At 36.5% G+C, this 23579-nt stretch overlaps 1 protein-coding gene across 1 annotated transcript in view; it reads right to left on the bottom strand.

The window, feature by feature from the left end:
* Positions 1-23579, bottom strand: part of LOC126188640 (dynein axonemal heavy chain 6) — a 1044937-nt gene that overhangs the window by 243142 nt on the left and 778216 nt on the right. Inside the window, exons 93-95 of the mRNA XM_049930241.1 lie at positions 20965-21137; positions 20638-20818; positions 15843-16022 (exon numbers count right to left, since the gene is read on the bottom strand). Coding sequence (XP_049786198.1) covers positions 15843-16022; positions 20638-20818; positions 20965-21137 — 534 coding nt within the window. The remainder of the gene's footprint in view (positions 1-15842; positions 16023-20637; positions 20819-20964; positions 21138-23579) is intronic.

Here is a 23579-nt window from a genome sequence, read left to right as displayed (position 1 = left end):
TGCCATGGAACATCGGTACAAAGTACTCTCTGCCTTGAAGCATCATTACAAAACACTAAAACTGATAAGAAGCATTCTCCACAATGTAGCACTGGTACAATGTGCTGTTGGCCATGCAACATTTTTACTGAGCACCCTCTGTCATGTAACCTGGTAAGAAGCACCCTCTATTACATAATACTGCCACAAAGCAGTCTCCACAATGTAACATCACTTCGAAGCACCCTGGTGCAAAGCATCTTTGCTTCATAACTTAGGTAGAAATGTACCCTCTGTCATACAACAGTGGTATGAAGCACCCTCTCTCATGCAACAACAATTCTTCGAAACACCCTCTGCCATGCAATATTTGTATGAAACACCCTCTACCATCAACATCAGTGAATGCACCCGTTGCCACACAATATTGGTATGAAGCACCCTCTGGCATGTAAAATTTGTACAAAGCACTTTCTGCAACACTTAACTGGTGTGGAGCACCCTCTGCCACATAAAATTTGTAAGAATTGCCCTCTGACATGCAGTATTGGCACAAATCTCTACAAAGTAACATGACTATGGAGCACTGTCTGCCATACAACGAAGGTATGAAGTGCCCTCAGTCAGCCAACATCTACATTACATCCACATCTACATGATTACTCTACAATTCACAATTCAGTGGCAGGCAGACAGTTCAACGGACCACCTTCAAGCTATTTCTCTACTGTGCCACTCTAGAAAAGTATGTGAGAAAAACTGAACACTTAAATCTTTCTGGTTTTCTGCTCTCTTATTTGTTTCAAGAACTGCAACAAGGAAGAGCCCATGCAGCCGCACCATCTCTCGTTCACAACAGAAACTACCGGTCGCTCCAAATAAAAGAAAATACAGACTGTGAAATATACATTACATTATGATTTAATTAATACGAATGTATTTATATTGAATATTTGTGACTTAATGACTCATGTACATTAATTAATAGATCATGCAATGCGTGCACTTCATTCATAGAGAATTCTCCCCTAACGTACTGAAATAATACAGCGCCACACAATGTTTGTTAGACTGCATATGTTGGCAGCGCTACGATTTGTACCCGCATGTCAGTAATTGTCAGTAAGAGTCGGAGGCAGCGGTCATGTTTTCGTGGCTGAATAATTGTGAGTGAAACGAGTGTCGTGACTGTGTCAACATTTTAATTTTCTGGTAAGTGCGAAAAACATTTTTATCTTTCAGTTCAGGTTTTTTTCTAGTTACGTCTACTGATAGGTGAATTTCTTTATTTGTTATAGATCGAATATTGTGGTCGCGAAATAGAGCAGTGTCCTAGCAATAATTTGTCAAATTATTAAATCATGCCAGAAGAGAAGGAAATGATTAAAAAAAAGCTTTCTGGTTCAGAAAATCGGAAAAGAAAAGCTGAAAAAGAAAAAGTTCTTGAAGAAACTAAAAAGCACATGAATATTTATAAGTACCTTAAAGGAAATTCTAAGGCAAATACTTCAGATATTGAATCAAAAGTCCATGTATCAGCAAATATTTCTTCAGACTGTGAACAATTATACACAAAAAATTACAATCACCTATTGAAGGTGATCAAATTGACCAGCGCAGTACATCTTTGCATGAATCCTCTGATATTTCTCCAAGTCAAAATCAACACATGACATCTGTGGTCAATGAAAGTATTAACGTTCTTGCAATAAAAGAATACAATGTTTCTGATGTAGGTACGTGGCCAAAAGTACTTAATGCTAGAGATATAGATCGTATTATAATATGTGGACCCTCACAAGTATGTCTAAATAACTTTGCAAAAGATGAAAATGGGCGTCATTTCTCTTCAACTCATTACACAAGAAAACTATCAAATGAAGAAACTATCAGACGACGGTGGGTAGTTTATTCTGTATCAAACGACAGTGTCTTTTGCTTTTGTTGTCGACTGTTTGATTTAAAATCAACTACTAATTTGACTACCACTGTGGGTTTCAGAAATTGGAAACATTTAAGTGAAGCTCTGAAACTGCATGAAAATAGTCCTAACCACAAAAAAGCATTTACTCAATGGACTGAAGCTGAAATCAGGTTTAAAGCTGGATTAACTATTGACAAGGAAGAACAAAAGCTAATTTCTAAAGAAAGTTTACGATGGAGCAATGTGCTTCAAAGATTGATGCACATTACTTTGTATTTGGCTGAAAATAATACGGCATTCAGAGGGTTATCAGATAAATTATTTACCACAAATAATGGAAAATTCTTAGGTCTTGTACAGTTATTGGCAAAGTTTGATCCAATCATGGAAGAGCACGTCAGACTGGCATTGAGTGGTGATTTGGCTGACCATTATTGCAACAAAAATATACAAAATGAATTAATAGAACTCATGGCATCTACAATCGTATCCTGCATAAAGGGTTCAAAGTATTATGCAATCATAGCTGACTGTACTCCAGATATAAGCCACAAAGAACAACTTTCGATAACTTTAAGATGCGCCGACATAACAGAGGATGGCGCAAGTGTAAAAGAACATTTAATCTCATTTCTGCAAATAGATGATACAATCGGTGAAGGTCTCACAGAAAGCATTTTATAAACATTGAGTGATCTTGACCTTAACATTAATGACTGCAGATGACAGGGCTACGATAACGGCGTGAACATGAAGGGGAAAGGCATCCAGAACAGAATTAAGAAGTTAAATCCACTAGCTTTTTTTGTGCCATGTGGATGCCATAGTTATAATTTGGTATTGTGTGATGTGGCAAAATCATCAGTAAAATCCGTGACACTGTTCGGAATGTTACAAAAAATGTTTAATCTATTTGCTGGATCGGTAAATAGAAGGAAAATAGATGGAAAATTTTGACCGACCATTTGAAGATATACACCCTGAAAAATGTAAGTGACACACGCTGGGAAGCTCGAATTGATAGCGTCAAAGCGGTCCGTTATCAATTATGCGAAATGCATGACACTTTGGTTTCCTTGGCCGATGCTACTGAACAAAGCGATGCTGCGGTGTCACACGAAGCAACAACACTAGGAGGACAATTAAAAGACTTCACCTTCATTGTTTCTCTCGTGACATGGTATGATGTTCTGTTTCAAATTAACGTTGTAAGTAAAGCAAGTCAGTCACCCACAATCAACTTTGTCTAGTTTATGGGAATCCTTGACAAATGTTGCTCTTATTTGGAAACATATAGACAAACAGGTTTCGAACAAGCTATTGTAACAGCAACTGAACTGGCTTCGGATCTCGATACGCAGCCATCATTTAAACCACAAATGCAATTAAGACATATTAAACGCAGGCCGGGTGAAGAGGCTGTTGATGATCAAATAACTGACCCAAAAAAGAAGTTTAAAGTAGAGTTTTTCAGTGCACTGTTGGACACCGTGCACATATCCATGAAAGAAAGATTTGAACAGATGCAAGAATTTTCTGCGACGTGGAGTTTCTTGTTTGACATTAAAAAAAATCAAAATAAAGAAGAACTAATACAATGCTGTTCTAAATTACAAGAAAAGTTAACTGTCAACATGAAGTCAGATATTGATGGAAATTTGCTGTGCGACGAAATTTTAGGCCTGCAGCACTATCTCGAAGACAGCCAGGCAACGCCTATTGAAGCCTTAAACTTCATAAAAAAGCATAATCTTCAAGAGTTATATCCCAACATCTGGATAATGTTACGTATTTTGCTAACAATACCAGTGACTGTCGCAAGCGGCGAACGCAGTTTTTCCAAACTGAAGTTGATAAAAACGTACTTGTGGTCTACAATGTCTCAAACAAGACTAACCAGTTTGGTCTCACTATCCATTGAAAATGAAGTTGCAGAAAACCTGGACTTTGCTAATCTGATCAGAGACTTTGCCGACAGAAAAGTAAAATTTTAGTTGTTTATAATTGTTTTTCATTAGGCGTAATATGTTTTGTGTTCAGATGACTGACAGAAAATATAGGTTTATGGCTTACAGTTATATTAAATTCAATAAAAATATGGTACCCAATTCAAAATTAGTGTTTTTTCGTTATACATATTACCTCCTATATATAAAAATCAATTGTTGTGTGTTAGTCTCACCAAAACAAAGAAATGGCTTGACCAATTTGAATAATTTTTGTTTTGTTTTGTTCGCTTTAGTACAGGGGTGCTTGAGAAAAGAAAAGAAATATTTGGGATATACGAGCCTGTTTCAACCACATTTTAAGCATCTTTTCTTTGTTTGGAACATGCAAAAACAATTTTTTGGAGTTTTTGTAGATGTACAGTGCAGTACTACGCAATATTTTTAGACAATTTCCCAAAACGTGAATGCCCAAACAATATATCACTGCTATACTGACTGTTACGGCAGCGACAGCAGCATGCTGGACTGACGTCACAGGTTACACAAGACTCACATGGGGCGTCTTAGCGGGCTTTCAGATTATTTGGATTTCATATCCATTTAAAAAAATAAAATACTCAGGGCGCCAACTGGACGACTCGCCCGGGGCACCTGGATGGCTAAGGCCGGCCCTGAATGTAGGCAATCTCTTTAGCAGAATTATTGCAACTTTTATATGTTCTGCAAATAAATTGCAGTCTATGGTTTGCTTTCCCCACAAAATTGTCTATGTGATAGTTTCAATTTAAGTTATTTTTAAATGTGATTGCTAAGTATTCAGTTGAATTCACAGCCTTTAGTTTTGTGTGACTTATCATGTAACCGATATTTAGCAGATTCATTTTAGTACTCATGAAGATGGCTTTACACTTTTCATTATTTAAAGTCAATTGACACACTTTGCACCACATAGGTATCTCCTCTAAATGTCTAAATAATTTTGCAGTTGGTTTTGGTGATCTGATGATGGTAAATTACAGCATCATCTGCAAACAATCTAAGAGGGCCGCTCAGATTGTCTCTTAACTAATTTATATACATGAGAAACAGCAGAGGATCTGTAACACTTCCCAGGGGAATGCCATGTATCACACCTGTTTTACATGATGGCTTTCCATCAATTACTACAAAGTGTGACCTTTCTGACATCAAATCGCAAATCCAGTCACATGACTGAAACAATACTATGTAGGCATGCAATGTAATTAGAAGTCGCTTTTGAGGAATGGTGTCAAAAGCCTTCTGGAAATCTAAAAATATGGAATCAATCTGAGATTCCCTGTCAACACCACTCATTACTTTTTGTGAATCAAGAACTAGTTAGTTTGGACAAGAAAGATATTTTTTGTATCCATGTTAGTTATTTATCAATAAATCTTTTATTTTTGATGAAATTCGTAATATTAAAACACAGTATATGTTCCAAAATCACTACTGCAACTTGGCATTAGTGATATGGATCTGTAGTTCAGCTGATTAGTCCTATTTTCCTTCTTGAGTATTGATGTGATCTGTGCAGCTTTCCTGCCTTTTGGTCAAATCTTCTTTAGTGGCACTGTCATCAGTAACATTACCACTGCTATTGTACAGTGGAGGTATGGATTGATTTGTGTCTTGCTGCTGGTGTACTTTACATTCAACCAGAACCTCTTTGGATTTTCTGGCAGATTTTTGAACAGAGTTTCACTGTGGAAACTATTAAAGCATCTTACATTGATGTCCATGCTAAGTTTTGAGCTTCAGTAAAACACACCAATCTTGCAGCTTCTGCGTTCTTTTAAAGTTTGGTATTCTTTTTTTGTTGAGTCTGCAACAGTGTTCTGACTTGTTTTGTGTACCCTAGTGGATCAGTACCCTCTCTTATTAAATTATTTGGCATATATCTCTGCATTGTCATAGATACTGTTTCTCTGAATGTAAACTGCATCTGGTCTATGGTTACATAGTCAGATTGGAAGGAATAGAGACTGTCTCTTATGAAGGTCTCAAGCAAATTTTTATCTGCTTTTTGAAATGGATATATTGCGTGTTTATTCTTGGTGTATTTTAATATTACGGTATTCAGTCTTGTTACAAAGACCTTGTGGTCACTAATCCCTGTATCTGTCATGATGCACCCTATGTGCTCTGGATTATTTGTTACTAAGAAGTCAAATATGTTTTCACTACCACTTACACTTCATGTGGGCTCCTGAACTAATTGTTCAAAATAATTTTCAGAGAAAGCATTCAGTATGATGTTGGACGACATTTTATGCCTACCACCAACTTTAAACATGCATTTTTGCCAACACATTGAGGGTAGAGGTATGAATTTCAGATGACATTTTGTGCCTACCACTGACATTAAACATTTATTTTTGCCCCACATTTTGACAGTAGAGTTATGAAGCATCCTCTGTCATGTAGCTCTGGTACAAAGCAACCTCTACCACGTAACACTGGTGGATTGCATTTGTCTGATCTACCCAATTCCAAAGAGTTCTGCCATTTGAGAGTAAATGGCAGTGTTTTTACAAATGTCTGCTTGTGTCTGTGTATATGCGGATGGATATGTGTGTGTGTGTGAGTGTATACCCGTCCTTTTTTCCCCCTAAGGTAAGTCTTTCCGCTCCCGGGATTGGAATGACTCCTTACCCTCTCCCTTAAAACCCAAATCCTTTTGTCTTTCCCTCTCCTACCCTCTTTCCTGACGAGGCAACCGTTGGTTGCGAAAGCTAGAATTTTGTGTGTATGTTTGTGTTTGTTTGTGTGTCTATCGACCTGCCAGCGCTTTTGTTTGGTAAGTCTCATCATCTTTCTTTTTAAATATATTTTTCCCAGATGGAACAGATAGATAGAAGATAGAAGGTGTAGCTCTTTCCACCAAAACCAACATGATCATGTGAGTCCATTTTTTACTTTTTTCTGCTTGGCTGAGTCTCTTCCCTTGCTTCAAACAAATGTGCAACAATCATGCACATTCTGCAGAAAACCACCTGGAGAAAAGTAACATAGGACTAGAATATCTGCAGAACTCCTGGGAATAGAAGGTGGAGATGGGAAATCTGTAAAATGATAACATAACTTTGGAATGCTTAGAGCATTTTTATCCAACTTGGAATGTGTATGACTTACTATCTGGAAAAAGTAACTGATGCTGGAGTAAAACATGCTTAAGGAATGAGGGATTCATAAGGAAATGTAATAGTAAAAAAAACTGATATTAGCATTGAATTCAGTTATCAGTTTCGTTAAGTTCATTGGTTAAAGTTCTGATGACATTTTTTAACCCCTGGAGGTATGGGTGGTGGTGTGGGCATTATCAACAGAAATGTATCCTTATCCAAGAGGGGTGGGGAGGGGGGGGGGCGCAAGACTTTAAAATTGCCATTTTTATCTTGTATGTTACAGCTGGCTAAATGAAAGGATTTGCAGAATCATGAGAAATCACTTCTAGAAGTGCATGGGAATTTTGTAATGAATGAAAACTCTGTACTTCAGATTCAAGAGGGAGGAGGCCAGGGGGCAAGTGCCTTCTCCTGTCCTTCTCTTACCCTGCCAGGTGACCTCAGCCAAGATGTAGAGGCGGCCTTGCCTGTGGCTATCGAGAGTGCACGATGCAGTCGTCTGCAAATGTGGCTCACATTGGCGTCAGTGATATCTGTTGCATGGGTTTTGAGGCCTTCCTCAGTTCATATGAGCAGCTGCCAGAAGTGATAAAGACTGTTGGCCTTTTGCACAGGGGCAAGAAGAGCATGCAATTTGCAGCATTGTTGCCAGAGTTGATTGGTGCTCTTTCTTTTGGAATTGAGTGGAGTGTCTGGACCAAAGGCTTTGTAAACTCTGTGACAGTCTTGGCTGCAGATTTCTATACCTGTATTGTAGAACTACACTTGACAGGTCAGGAGTACACAACATGAAGATAGTAGCTACTCAGGTACTCAAGTAGCTGAGTACTTGTAGATAACACATAGGTTTTTTTTAGGCTAGGCAATGGTTTGAGGTACTCTGATGAACACTCACCAGCTGATATACAGAAGGGGATGTCAGACCATGTTCAGAGTAAAAACCCATCAACTGTCAAAATTTTATCAGTAGACTGTCAGAGTATTCACAACAAAGTTCCCAAATTCACTGCACTCTAGGAAAGTCCTGCATGCTCAAATTATTCTTGGGACTGAGAGCTGGCTGAAACCCGAAGTAGAAAGTTCTGAGATATTTAGCAAGTCATAGAACATATCAGAAAGACAGACTGGACATTATAGGAGGAGGAGTGTTCACTGCAGTCGACAAAAATATTGTCTCTATTGAGGTTGAAGTTGAGTGTGACATGAAGTAATCTGGTTGCCTATAACAAAACTAGGTGACATCAAGCTAATTGTTGGCTGTTTTTACCAGTCCCATGGTTCTGCTGTGATAGTTCTAGAGTCATTCAAAGGAAGTCTGCAATCAGTAGTACATAATGCAATACTAGTTGAAAGGTGACTTTAACCCAGCAAGTACAGTTTGGGACATCAATGGGTTCATAGCAAGGAGTACAGATGGACGGTCTTGGAAAGCACTTTTGAACACCTTTTATGAAATCTAGTTGAGAAGCTAGTTTGGCAGCTAATATGCAATGGAAATATGTTAGACCTTGTGGCTATATACATGCTGGACATTATTGACAGCATACCATAGAGACAGGGATTAGTGATCACGATGTCATCATAGCAATATGGTTATGAAAGTTAATAAATCAGTCAAGAAGGCTGTTCTTCTTCTGTTAGAAGGCTGTTCTCCTTCTGTTAGAAGGAGTAGACAGTGAATTTATATCATCCAGTAAGATGGATGCAGAGGAATTATGGGCAAGGCTCAAAAAGATTGTAAATCATAGTTTGGAAAACTATGTGCCTAGTAAATCGATCAAGGACAGAAAGAAGTCATCTTGGTTTAATAATGAAATCTGGAAAATACTGAGAAGCAAAGGCTGTTGCACTCACTGTTCAAAAGAGAATGTGAAAATGATGACAGTCAAATGTCAGTAGAGATTCATGTGTCTGTGGAAAGATCTATGCATGAAGCAGGCAACAACTGCTTCTGTCATACTTCATACTACACTGTCAGTTTTTGTCAAGAACTCAAGAAAATTCTGGTTCTATATAAAATTGTTAAGTGGGTCTTACACATCCATCCAGTCCCTCACTGACAGCTCTGGTGTGGCATTTGAAGATAAAAAAATGAAAGCTAAATTTTAAATTTCACATTTAAGAAATCATTTATGCAGTAGAAATGTACAAATATACCATAATTTGACCATACAAGAAACTTTTATGTAGATGACATAGTAATAAGCATCCCTGGTGCAGAGAAACAACTGAAAGAGTTGAAAATAAATACATCACCAGGCCAGGATGAATTCCAATTTGGTTTTACAAAGAGTACTTTACAGTATTGACCCCTTACTTCGCTTGCATTTATTGCAGATCTCTTAAGCAGCACAAAATCCCAATCGGAGGACTCCAGTACATAAGAAGGGTAAACAAATGGACCCGCAAAAATACAAATATCCCTAACATTGGTTTGTTGAAGAATCCTTGAACATATTCTCAGTTCCAGTATTACACATTTTCTTGATTACAAGAACCTCTTGTCCATGAATCACCATGCTTTTAAAAAGCATTGCCTGTGTGGAGATCAGCTCGCCTTTGCTTGTGTGGAAATCAGCTTGCCCTTTTCTCACATGATGTACTGCGAACTATGGATGAAGGGCAATGAGCAGGTTCCATATTTCTAGATGTCTGGAAAGCATTGGAATAGGTTCCCAGATGTGTGAACGGCCTGAAGACTTCTTAAGTAATAGGACCCAGTATGTTCTCCTTGATGGTGAGTGTTCATCAGAGACAAATGTATTGTCAGGAGTGTCCCACGGAAGTGCGAGAGGACTGCTATTATTTTCTATACACATATCATCTGGCTTACAAGGTGGGCAGCAATCTACAGTTGTTTTTTAATCATGCTGTGACATACAGGAAGGTGTTGAAGATGAGTGACTGTAGGAGGATATGAGATGACTTAGACAAAATTTCTATTTGGTGTGATGAACAGCAGCTAGCTCTAAGTGTAGGAAAATGCAAGTTAATGTGGATGAGTAGGAAAAAACAAATCTCTAATTTTCAGATACAGCATTAGAAGTGTCCTGCTTGACAGTCACATCGTTTAAATACCTGGGTTATATGTAAGGGAATGAGCATTGTGGTAGGGAAGGTGAAGGACTGACTGTGGTTTATTGAGAGAATTTTGGGAAAGTGTGCTTCATCTGGAAATGAGATCACATATGACCTATTCTTGAGTACTGCTCCAGTGTTTGTTATACATACCAGGTCAGATTAAAGGAAGATATTGACACAATTCAGAGGTGGGCTGCTACATATGTTAGCTGTAGCTTCGAATGACATGCAAGTGTTACAGAGATGTTTTGGGAACTCAAACAGGAATCCCTGGAGGGAAGGTGATATTATTTTTGAGGAACACTATTGAGAAAATTTGGAGAACTGGCATTTGATACTGACTGGGGGATGATTCTGTTGCTGCCTACATATATTTTTCATGAGGAGAACAAAGATAAGATATGAAGGAATTAGGGCTCACATGGAGTCTTATAGATAGTCATTTTTCCCTTGCTTTATCTGTGATTGGAACAAGGAAGGAAATGACTAGTAGTTGTACAAGGTACCCTCCACCATGCCTTGTACAGTGGCTTGCAGAGTATATTCGTAGAAAAGAATGAAAAACAGAAAGAAACTTTTGGACACTCCTACAGCACATATATAGCTTAATATCTAGGATATTGGTATTGAAACAAAATTTTTGGTGTTGCTACCTTGACTGGTGGCAGTTCCAATGGCATCTTTATCTTGAGGGTGTATGTAATGTGGAAAGAGTTTGACATATGAAACATTAAAAAAGAACTGACATTATTGTCAAATCCACAATTGTTGGAGTTGGTAAGTTGATTGTTGATAATTCCAATGGCTTTTCACCCCTCCCAAGGCAGATTCACTAACCACTACACTACCTAGGTGCAGTGACTTTGCACAGCTACCTCCCTCCTTACTCGAAATTCCCATTCACACATCACCCCACTTGATATTCCCCCTAAACTCAAACAACATTGCAGAGGCTCTCCAAATTATTGGAACAGCACTTCAGCATTGAATGAAACAGTCAATCCTGCCTGAAACCAAGGCACAGATGCTTTAATTAAATGAAACTACATGGTTCTAGAGACAACAAGTTTGTTTGCATGTTCATCTTCTGCAGCAAGCACAGATACACTTGTTTTGTAAATAAAACTGTCTTTTCCTGATGCCACTTAATTTCTTTTTCCCAGACACATTTGACCTTCTTCTTGCTCTAAGGCATCATCAGTGGGATCATAATTATACAGTTTCTTTTTTATAGATTATCAAACTGTTCACGGCACAATTTTTGTGTGAAAAAGATAATTACTTACAATCTGCTGTGATCTGCTTTTTCTCTCATCTGGTTTGGGGGTCGTATTACTACTTTATTACCCACAAATAAGCATGTAATGAAGTTACAATATTTACGTAGTTAAAAGCAAATGGTCTGAAAAAATAGTTATATCAAATGGCAAAAGAATAATAGTACATCATAAAAAGAAGGAGAAACATGGTGAACAGTGTGAAAAATGTCAGAACTCAAAATTGTGCCTATATGTTGCTAATAAAGTGGTAGTGCAACCTCCAGACCAGATGAGAGGAAAGGCAAATCACAGCAAATGGTAAGTAATTACAGTAAAACTTGCTCAAAATGGAATCACCTGGGACTGAAATAATTTTCCAAATTCAACAAGTTTCCAGATTACTCAAAACTCACTGGGCTACATAAAATTTTGTCAGGTATCATGCACAAACGTACCCTCAAACAGGGTGATTTTGGACAAGGGCGAATTCAGACAGTATGGCTTGTTTGCTCTTTGCCACTGCATAACGTCCGTGCGCCAGTTATTTTAAGCACAAGATTGCATTTATCGCTTTCCACAATTTTTATTTTGGGTCAACTGTTTCCCTAGGTGAATAACCGATGAACAGTCTCAGTGTTAAAAATCCACGCATTATAGTAAAGTGGAAACTTTCTATTGGTGCATCGAGCGGGAAGTTATTGTAACCCTAATTGTCGACGTGATCCGTAGCTAACAGCATTGAGACAATTTCTGTGCAAGTTTGTCGACTTTCTCCTGCAAGGATATAAAATAACGATGGTTTTTGTAAAACTATGTACTGTGTGGGGTGATTTCAGACAATGCCAAGAACGTATAAGAGCAGGAGAGGTGCTACAGTACGGTGTAATTATGACCCAGAACTTTTAGATAAACCTGTTAGTGATATTCAGAGTGGTAAATTATCATTCGGAAAAGCATGTGATTTGTATGTTATACCTAAATCAAACATACAAAATAAAGTGCAGGAAGCACATCTGAAAAAAATGGGAGGACAGCCAGTGCTAAATAAAGAAGAAGAAGAAATGTTGAAGCAAAGTATCTGGAGGGCTGCACATTGGGAATTTCCCTTCATTAAATTGGGTATTAGATATTTAGTTAAAGGCTACGTTGATAAATCTGGCCAAAAAGAGAAGAAATTTCGTAATAATTTGCCAGGAGAAGATTGGTGCATTTATTCCTCAAACGACAGTCAGAGCTTTCTGTTCGCTTAAGCGAAAATATTAAACAAGCTCATGCAGAAGTGAACAAAGAGACTGTTAAGATGTTTTTCTCCAATATTAAGGCAAAGCTGGAAAATCTCTCACCTAGCAACATGATCAACTATGATGAAACCATCATTCCGTATCACTTATTTGTAACAAAGGGCTACCTTAAAATATGTAAAATGTCACCAAAATCAAATAAAAAGCATGTAGAATTTAAAAAAGGCAGTAACTGTCCAAATTCACCCTCTAGATACTGTAACTTCAGACAGAAATTTAAAAAACACATGTGTCCAAAATCACCCCAATCCATGGGGTGACTTTGGACACTTTATTTAACTGCCTCAGATAAATATACCCACACATACACTTTCTGGTTCTGGGATATTTTATTTGTTACACGTATACCCTACCACTTCCATAACAATCAGTTTAATCTAACAATATATACGAAAGTTACAATCAAAATAATGAGAAAAATGTCTGAAATCACCCCGTTTGACGCTACAGTAAAATTTTTTAATTATGCATGTACTGTATTTACATACTTTTACTCCAGCACAGTAGATGTTCATTTACTGTGTATTGGACAAAGAACACTGGACTATTACAGTAATTGATCTAATTGATAAATAGCATGTCATTTCTATACTTTTACTCGAACTTTAAATTTGTTTATTAATCACCCATTTATTTGCTTTACATTTCACTTCCTTTGCCAAATAGCGAGGAGGGAAACTTGTTTTAATTTCCTGTTCAAAATTGTTTTTCCTAGGCAATTTTTTGCACAATACAATAGTTCCCACAAGTTGGGAGAATTGGTGTGTACTGCAAATTGCATAATGTCATTTATGCATGCAATGGCTTCCTCAGGCATATTAATTTTTCTAGGGACATCATTTTGCTCCTCTTCTTCTTCCTTTTCTTCTTCTTTGTCATCCTCAGTGTTGTGGATTTCCGTTAAATCTGTGGCTGAAGTGAAAGTGGAGTGAGTTGATAGAAAGCCATTACTTTGAATGTAATCATCTGCACTACATAAAATGTTTCACATTTTCATTAATCCAGCAGTTGTTGCTGCATCTTCTTGAACTCTGATGGCCACAGAAGCGTCTTGTTCTTGAACCCCAAATCCCGCCTCATTGAAGCCCTTGGTGACAGTATTGGGTTTTATTTCCTTTACTGCAAAGCCAATCCAATTTACTGCATCCAGGACAGAAACTGAACATGCAAGAGCAAACACACTTTGGGCTTCTTCAATACTAAGAATAAGAGATTGCATCGGTAATCACCTATAATGACACTTGAATGTGTAAATAACCCCTGACCCATGGGTTGTGCGGGGCTGGTTGAATCTGGAGGGGACCAAGCCAATTTCATGTTTGATAATGTTACCATCAGGTGGCAGGTTGCATTGTCCATGAAAAAGTGAACTTAGTGATTACCTTTTTTCATTTTGGCATTGAAAGAGCCCAGCCATTCTTCCATAAGACCACTCACCATCCATGCCTTTTTATTGCTTCACCATATGACTGAAAGCTTACTGATGCCTATGTTATTGAAACAATGCTGTTTTGCCACCTTTCCAATCACCAGTGGCTTTTCCATTTCACCTAATATGTATCCACACAGCAGCACAGTGAGTCTTTCCTTGGCCATTTTTCTGCACTTTTCACCTTGTATTGTTAGCGATTTTGAAGGCAGTGCACAATAAAACAGTGTTCCTTTGATGTACTGTCCCGACATTGAGTGTAACTTACTCATAGTTGCACAGAGCAGAGCCATTCTAGGTCCACATCCGCAGCGCCGCACTGTGCTGGACCTCTTCTCTTGGTTTTGTGCCGCTTAACAGAGGTGTTAAAAGTAATGTCCTAGTAGAGTCATGAATAACTAAGAAACTGTAATACAGTAGTACTGTGTAGGCTCTTTTCCACATTATACAATGAATTATTAGGTATGTTCTAAGATTTGCTTTCCAGTTTCACATTAAGCTTGTTCCTCTTTATACAAAAAATTAGGATGTAAAAGTGCACTGAAAGTGTCAGGACTGAAATACTTGTATGGTATGGGCAGATTTCCAAATTACACACACCTATTTGAGCAAGTTTTACTTCACTTTTTTTACACAAAAAAATTGCAATGTGAACTGTTTGATAATCTAAAAATAACAAAACTCTATCATTATAGATCTCACAGATGATACCTTAGAGCAAGAAAAAGGCAAAATGCACCTGGGAAAAATAAAGTAAGTGGCAGCAGGAAAAGGCAGTTTTATTTACATAACAAGTGGTTCTAGGAACCTCTTCAAGTCTCAAATGTCTATGCCTTGGTACAAATTTTCATCTTTTGCCTCAGTCTAGATGTAAACATCATAGTGTCTGAGACTTGAAGAAGTCTCCGGAACCATATAGTTTCATTTGAGCAGCAGCACTATTTAATGAGTTAGTAACACAATAAAAACAAAGGAAAACAAATTACTAACTTAAGCTAAAAACCGATTATTTATGTGACATGCACAAAAAATTAATTTGTCACTGATGAAAGAAAAGCAGTAAAAATGGGGGCAGGAAAAATAGGTCACCTGTGTGTAGAATACTGGAAGAGCATTTATAATATACATGAAAAGGAGGTTGGAAATAATAGTGGCTTTCTGGTGTTCAAACTGCAGATTACTTTTTTTGAACAATATTTGGGCAACCAGCTCAGCCATCTACTTCAGCTGCTGCTATGTTATCATGGATACTTGCTACTTGGAATCTAACAAGACAGTGAAGTGTGTTTGTTGTTATGGTGCTATTTACAGCCGAGTTTGGCACCCAGTGCCAACTAGGCCCTTCGATACTCCTTTGTTTTTTGAAGTGCACACCGTAATTTAGTGAGACTCACGTTATTTCTCATTTTAATGCTCTGATGGGTGAGATGTCTCATGAGACAATGAGATTGTCTTAGACATTGATTTGAGAATAATATACTGAATATCATGTTTCTGTAGCAGTCTACCCATCTTCCAGGAGAGCCCATCAGGTCTATACATCAAGAATTAAAAGAAAACTACAACATGTCTTATGTTGTGGTAACTAAGCTAGAAGTTATATCTCTTTAATTTTTAGGTATGTTTGTGTGTCATCAAACATTACAACTACCTAATACCAAACTTTTCAAGAAGACACAGAGGATAAAATCGAAGACTTATTTGATTATAATTGAACTAAAACATGTGTAAGTCAACTTTCTATATACTGCAAGAGTCCCTCTTAGGTTACCTGATTAAAATATCGTAGTGAGTACTGATACATGGGATCAATTTCTGCCAACTGTGCAACAACAAAATATAAAACAGAACCACGAGCAGCCACAGTTCTGTATTTCTCTCTAGCAACAGAAATTTTTTGTTCAGTTGCTTCTGCCTCAACAAGTCTGGCTGCAATGGTTCCAGAAGTTTCCTGAAATAATATTAATAATAATTATTAATATTTGAATACCATATTTCTAAATTTTAACTACATTTTCAGTAGATATAGATACATATTGAGAACTGAATTGTACAGCAATCACTGACTAAGAAGAAGGTTTTATTGTTTCTGTCAGTTTCAATTATCAGGTATTATCATAATCCATGGGACATTTTTGTCTGCTTTTGAAGCTCAGTGGTCACCATAGATGACTGCCATGTGCTGGACCTGAGTGCGATTTCTGGTACTGAGAAGAATTTTTCTCTGATGGGAGAACATTTTTCTCTGATGGGAGGACTGGTACAGGGTGCACACAGCCTTATGATGCCAATTGAAGAGTTACTTGAATGAGATGTAATGACTCCATGCTCTGCAAAGCTGGCAAAATGGCCAGGAGGACAGTGTGATGACCACATGCCCCTCCATACCGTATCCACATGGCGCTGCAAGGATTATATGAAAAGTTTTTCAATGACAGTACTCGTGTGGATACTTGTATTACATTTATCTACTCTCTATATAACATCCTGATGTAGCCACATAAATATTGTAATTGAAAAACTATTTTAGCCTGAAGATAAATTGTGGTGATCAAAACTCAATGCAATAATAAAGATTTTTCATAGCAGCTTATGGCAGTAAGACATGAGTTTTGATAAATTTTAGCTAAGTAATAGGTTCCTCACTTGCTCCTATATTTATGAGAGAAAACACAGAATATGTGTTTTTGATTTATAACTGTTTATTATTACTGAAGACAATAACATGTGGGTTCCTGAGAATATAAAACTAGGGGTGAAATGCATGTGGGAAAATATACTTAGTGTGAAATTTTTGATGAAAATAACAATGACTGAAAATATCACAGTTACGCATGAAATCAAATATTGGAGAATGGACAAGTGGAGAAGTCAGACAGCAGGCAGTAGAAATAAATTACTGTTTCTCATGGCATTCTCCCATATACATTTCATATCATAACATTGCAGATGTGGTTTAAAAACCATGTTAACATTGTGGAAGAGGTTTCAGAACCATGTTAGGAGCTAAATGAAAGTGAACAACTTACCTAGTTTTTCCCATAACCCTTTATTGTCACATGTTTAGCTTCTCAATATTTCCATTTTTATTATCACATAACACGCCTTATACAATCAAAGATTGTGACATAGGTGACTTGTCAGTTTTACACTATATATAATAATACTAAACATAGACAATAAACTAATAATACATTTGGTGTAACATCTTCAAAGAGGTATTTTAATTACAATTATAGTGCATTGTTGCCATTCAAGAAATCTTGTACACTATAGTAACATTATTTTTCAGATATTATTCCAGGTCTCTTTTGGTACCTTTTACATTCAGGTCATCCATACCTCTCCATATTTTATTTACAAATTTCACACCCATACAGTATGGTGTTTTTATATGATTAATGCTCATTAGATCTAGTTTTACAAATAAAGGTTTACAATGTTGCTTTGGTTTTGCTCCCACCATTCCTCAGATGATTCTTTCTTGTAGTCTAAAAGCTCTAAATAAATTTGTTTTTTCAGACCCCCAGAAAATTATACTATACATAATGATTGAAACAAAATATGCATGATATACAGTTTTTCTTACAGCTAAATCAGTAATACTATACAAGATATTCATAAAATATACAAGGCTATTCAGTCGACCCAGTATGTTGTCCACATGGTAACTCCATAACAGGTTTTTATTGACTAATACGCCAAGGAATTTGACACAGTCTGCAGTCTCTAATTTTTTGTCCATACACCTTATTTCACTTATAGACTGAGCAGATCACATTGTGGTGAAATGAACAATTTCTGTTTTTGTAAAACTTAAGGTCAAGTTATTGTTTTTGACCCATGCCTCCATTTCCCCAAGTGTTTGTTCAATATGGTGAATTAGGTCTACCTCATTATTACAACAGACTACAGCTGTTGAGTCACCTGCATAGAGGATAGTATCAGACTGGACCTGGCATGGCATATCATTAATATAATACAGAAAAAATAGTGGCCCTAACATTGAACCTTGTGGAACACGTAATTGAGTGTGTTTCCAGCCAGAGGGAAATTTCTTGCCATTGATGTTAATAAGTACTCTTTGTTTTCTATTTGCCAAGTATGATGACATCCAGCTAAGAGATTTGCCTTGAAAACCATAGTCTGTTACTGTGATGGTAATTCTATAGCCCTTTGTGTTACTTTCCAAGTATAATTCTATAATTGTATTTAGAACATGTAGGAGTATTTTATTCTTCAGCTACAAGTTGCAATTTAGTCGTAGCACAGTTTTTAGCCTGCAGTCTCTTCAATATAGTGCGTACATCATTGTATTCTTTTTTAATGACTGTATTATTACTTCGCATTTAACTTCCACACTTTTTCACCTTCCTTTCATTTTCAATAACTTGATTCTCAAAATGTGTTTATCAGCGTAAGACAAAATAAGTTGTTATGTGATAATAACGTTGTGAACTGGAAACTGATTAATATGAGGGCCATACTGAAAGTAATCAGCAACAATTTTTAAAATATTTCATCTTCATTTTTTAGATAAATCAAATGCATCAGCTTTTCAAAATACTTTGTCACTTTTCAACATATTCTCCATTAGTTTTCAGAGATTTTCCCCATCATTTGCAAGTTTGAAAATACCCTTGTGATAGAACTGCATTCTAGCTTCAGATGCACTGCTTGTCTAACATCTTCAACAATGTGAAGGAGTTTTCACCTAAACGTTCTGGTCTTCTCCACAGTGACACGTGAAGTGTGACAATGCACATTATTCTGTTTCAAGATGATCTTCCCTAGGTGGTTATTGTGCAATGCACAGTGCAGCTTGAAAAATTTCTGAGTACAATGACCAGCATTTATGATTTGTGAAGGTTCAAGAAAACCAAACAGAATACAACCCTGGACATCCCAAAAGACAATGCCCAAAATCTTTCCTAGCAGATGGCACTTACGTAGATTCCTTAAATGGCCTACACATATAAATAAATATTTGCACCGTTCTCATGTGTCAAAGATATCGAAGGGAGGTATGATTATATCTAAGCTGACAAAAAACTGAAAGCTAAATGACCACTGATTTTATGCTCCTCATTTGTATTTTTTCACAGATCTCGGTGTCTGTCAGTCTTTTGAGTGTATGTAATTGCACTTGCCCAGTGTTGTGTTAATTAAAAGTTATAATATGCAGAAGTCACTAGTTTTCTATCTCCTACCAAGCTATGTCCAGATCGCCACCTCCTGATGTGACGAGGACTTGCATTTCTAATTGGATCTTTTTGGAGAAGAAGTCAACACAAAGAGAGAATAGCTGCTGCAACCATACTGGCACTGTTGTACATAATTGAGGAGGCAAGGTAAATACAAAGCCACACACCAAAACTGAAAGGGATTAATCTTCAAGCAATCTTTCAGAACAGCTACAATGTTTCTTAACCTAAATGCTTTCATACCCATGTGCATTTCTGTACTTACAACTTCTGGTGCAGTTACATGTGCATTAGCATACCTGCTTCAGCTCCATACAAGTCACATTATCTCTCTCCCCAACCGCTATTATTGTCTTTGCTTCCTTCTTCAATGCCAAAACCAAGTGGTGCCATTTAATACTCTGGCATTTTATTTAAGGATGACAATGATGGATCCAGCTTTCACTGCTTGCCACAATACACATAAAAAAAATCATCATCTTCATTTCCTAAAATTATTGAAAAAGGTTTTGGGTGATAATTCTTCTTTGAAGTCTGTAGTTTTTTGTCAATAAACATGGGACCCAACAGGCATGAACTAAGATCTGAATCATTTCTTGCACTGCACTGTGTAGCAGTTTCATTCACTGTGACATTACTACTGTCTTCTCTAATAAGCTCATTGTTTCTTTCCTTGCTGGATTCTGCAGAGGCAGCTTAAGAGAGAACACTATGAGACTCATGTTTGATACTTATATTTCCATCTTTATAATGCTTCACCCATCTCATAGCACTGGTGGTGCCCATGCATACATCTCCAAAGGCACATTGAAGTCTGAGGTGAATTTCAGCAGCACATTTTCCCTCTTTCACATGGAATTCAATGACAGCATGCTTTCAAAATGAAACATTGATCTTAGTCATTTTGGTAGTACTGCCTATGATGGCACAATAGATGCTAATAATGTCATAATATTGCAACATATAATGTAAAGTCTGCAGATTAAAATCCCATTGTCATTTCTATTACATTGTTGGAACTGCAATTCTAACAATGGTTTGCTCATGACAGTATAAACAAGCATGCCAGGACACCCACAGTCTGTGTTTTTATTATTAAAAAATCATATATAGCTTTCTTTTGATATTTACTGTCGTATACATATAATGAGTTGAGCTGGTACCATATAGCTGCATAAGTGAATGTGTGTGTGTGTTTTTTTTTTCTCTTGTTCATCACAGGACTTTTCTGAAAGCTAGAAAGTTTTCATATTTTTTTTTTAATGCCTGTCAATGACAAGGCTTCTACTATTTGGTGAGACCTTACTCCTTAATTAGTTGCATTCTACTAGAACTTTTCTTATGATATCTATGTATACATACCTTGCTTTTATTAAGTGTTTCAATTAGCTCTTCATCATCAAGAATGTTACCCTCGGATGTAAACAACATTCTTAATATTTTATCCTCAATATTCTGCAGTTGTGTTTTGTCATTATTAATCCTAGTTATTAGTTCATTTCGTTGTTTCTCCAGATCAGGTCTCTCCAGGCGGACAACATCACTGGAACAGATTATTATATTTAGGTATTGGCATAATTTTACTACTGTGATTTATAATGAAGTCGCTAAAAGAACAGAAAGAGAAAATGTATAAGTTCAGCATTCTTATTTTCTATTACTTTTTACAAATTTACTGCAGAAACTTACCTCAAAAGCTGATCTTCTAGTCCTGAACGAGTAACAGTGAAATTAACAATTGTCACTTGTATGCACACTTCAGGAAGGTAGTGAGGATTGGAGAGCTTGGTTGTCATATAAAAACGGAAATTAGGATCATATTCAACATCTGAATCACCAAGATGAATGAGAAGTCTTCCACCCTATAAACCAAAGAAAAACTTCATGACACAGCAGACTTATTTTATTCTCTTGTTTTCATATTGAAAGTAACAGCATTTATTCATTCAGATATTGTGATAGCTTTAGCCACATATAATTACAAATTAAAACATTCATCCAGCTCTAGAATGTAAAAGGTCCTGTGGAAGGAATAAAGACTAATGTTGCATTAGGTTTTTGGATTACGGTTTGAAAGCTTGGTGACAATTTCAGTCTTGTTTATATGCCTTAACACCTCAGCTACAACGGTGAGAGGTTATCAAAATTGAGATCTAATTTCACGTTTCTGCTGAAGAAACATCTTTCAATAACACTGTAAATGGTTTTCCTTTATTGTATTTTACTTTAATTAATGGTATCTCTGAGATCTGCCAAGACTGTACTGCCCAAGTAGTTTATTTATCAGATTACACTGTAAATTACCATTGCATTAATTACACACATTCAAATATTGCCTTCTTTCATAATTATTATTCTCATTCAGTTACACTAATAAAGTTTTGTAGGTTAAAATTAGAATTCAAGTAGTTGATATGAAAGGAAATCAAATAGATAGAAACTTCCAGTTCAATACATATGCTCTCAATAACTGGGAGGAAATTGAATGTTGTCTGTCTGAACATCTTATAACCGCAGGAACAGAAAATCTCAATGCATTTGGTTATTAATTAGCTGTATACTGAAGCATAACCAATAAGGGTAAATGAGGAGTTGTTCTAGCCATTAAAAATAATGAAACTATTAAATTCTGTGTAAAAAGTAAGAGGATTACATTGAATGTCTGGGAGGTTTCAGTGGATTGTTCAGCTGCTTCATCAGAAAAAGTTTTGTTCCTCCACTCACCAAGCCTATAATGGAACAGCACCCTTACATATTTGAATAGAATATCACTGATTACCAACAGGGTGCATAACAAGCAGAGTAAATAAAGAGTTAGTTCATGCTTGACTGCGATGAGCCACTAGCGGCTGCCTAGTGTGATGAGTCTTGTGTTTAAGTTAAAAAGTTAATCACAAACAGTATCACTCAATAATGTATTTTTAAAGTGTTGATGTGTGTAAAAGTTGACGTGTTGATAAACAGTGTCTACACTGAATTGTGTGACATAATTTCATAGTACCAGAAATCTTACTCATCATAGACAGTATTTATTAATGAACAAAGCAGACCCTTATAATCATCAGAAATATTATCAAATCATTTTAAATGCAATAAAAGCTGTATTGTTTGCAAAAGCATTAACAGTCCAAAAAAAGCATACTTTGATTGCATATGGTGATGAGCAGCTCCAGACATTGAAACCAATGGAATTGATTTGCAACAGTGGCACTTCATGTAGAGTTGGATACGTTATTTTAAAGGAATGAACAGGAAAGAAACTGTGAACTTTCTTAACATTTTTAATTGCCTGAGGGAACTTTTAAATTATGCATAGGCATCAGTTATAAAGAACAGTGACTGTTGTGAACATTATTAAAATGGCAGGTACAAAACAAAATGATAGTTATATTGTTAATGAAGAAGGAGAATTTGGTGACTGAGTTAGAGTATCATATTAGTAAAAAAAGAGGCATAGTTCAATGCTGTCAGTTAGACAGGAAGTGAAACAAGTACTGTTGGCAGATATTGAAAAGGAATGAATCACAAAACTGGTAAATTTTGTGCAAGAAGTTTAAAAAAAATCCTATCAGGAAACTCAAAACTCTAACCAGGAAATTAGTGAAAAAACTGCTCCAATAATGGGAAAAAATGAACAAGAAATTTAAAAAAATTGACCCACAAACTAAAAAAGTTCATCAAAACTTATGTGATGAGCTTGATAATATTTGAATGGAGTTTTCTATCAAATTGAATCAAAACATTATGAACTTAAAAAACTGAAATTCAGGACCTGAACACACAGGGTGCCAAACAAAACAACCAGTGTGCTGTGACAAATGAAGGAAGTGTTAAGACAACAGATGTAACTCATGACAGTGCAACTGTTTCATGTAATGGCTGTACATGAAGCAGATGATGTTGAAATGGTCCAAGTCATCAAAGGTAGACAGACGTTTGAGAAAGTGTACTGGTGGGACACACTGTCAAGATTTTGGCTTCAAAGGCAACCGAATTGGTGGAAGACATATTGAATGAATCCTGTAAGCAGTTTAAAAACAATTATGAAGAACACTGTGGTCATGTAGCAAATAATTCTGACTTGTCTGCAGTGTGTGACTAGTGAGAAATTATGGAGATTCAATCTGTCATGACATTACTGAAGAGTATGAAAGCAGAGCTATGTTTTTCACTGTGCTGAGGCTAAACTGTTTTTATTTGTAGATACATGAGAGAAGAAGACCTCTAGCAAAGTATAAAACCAGAACTACACATAATCTTGTAGAAAAGGCACCACAAACCAGTAATTGAAAGACCACAAAGAC

The sequence above is a fragment of the Schistocerca cancellata genome, chromosome 5 (assembly GCF_023864275.1).
Source record: "Schistocerca cancellata isolate TAMUIC-IGC-003103 chromosome 5, iqSchCanc2.1, whole genome shotgun sequence".
Lineage (NCBI taxonomy): Eukaryota > Metazoa > Arthropoda > Insecta > Orthoptera > Acrididae > Schistocerca > Schistocerca cancellata.
This window is presented reverse-complemented; position numbering and strand designations above follow the sequence as displayed.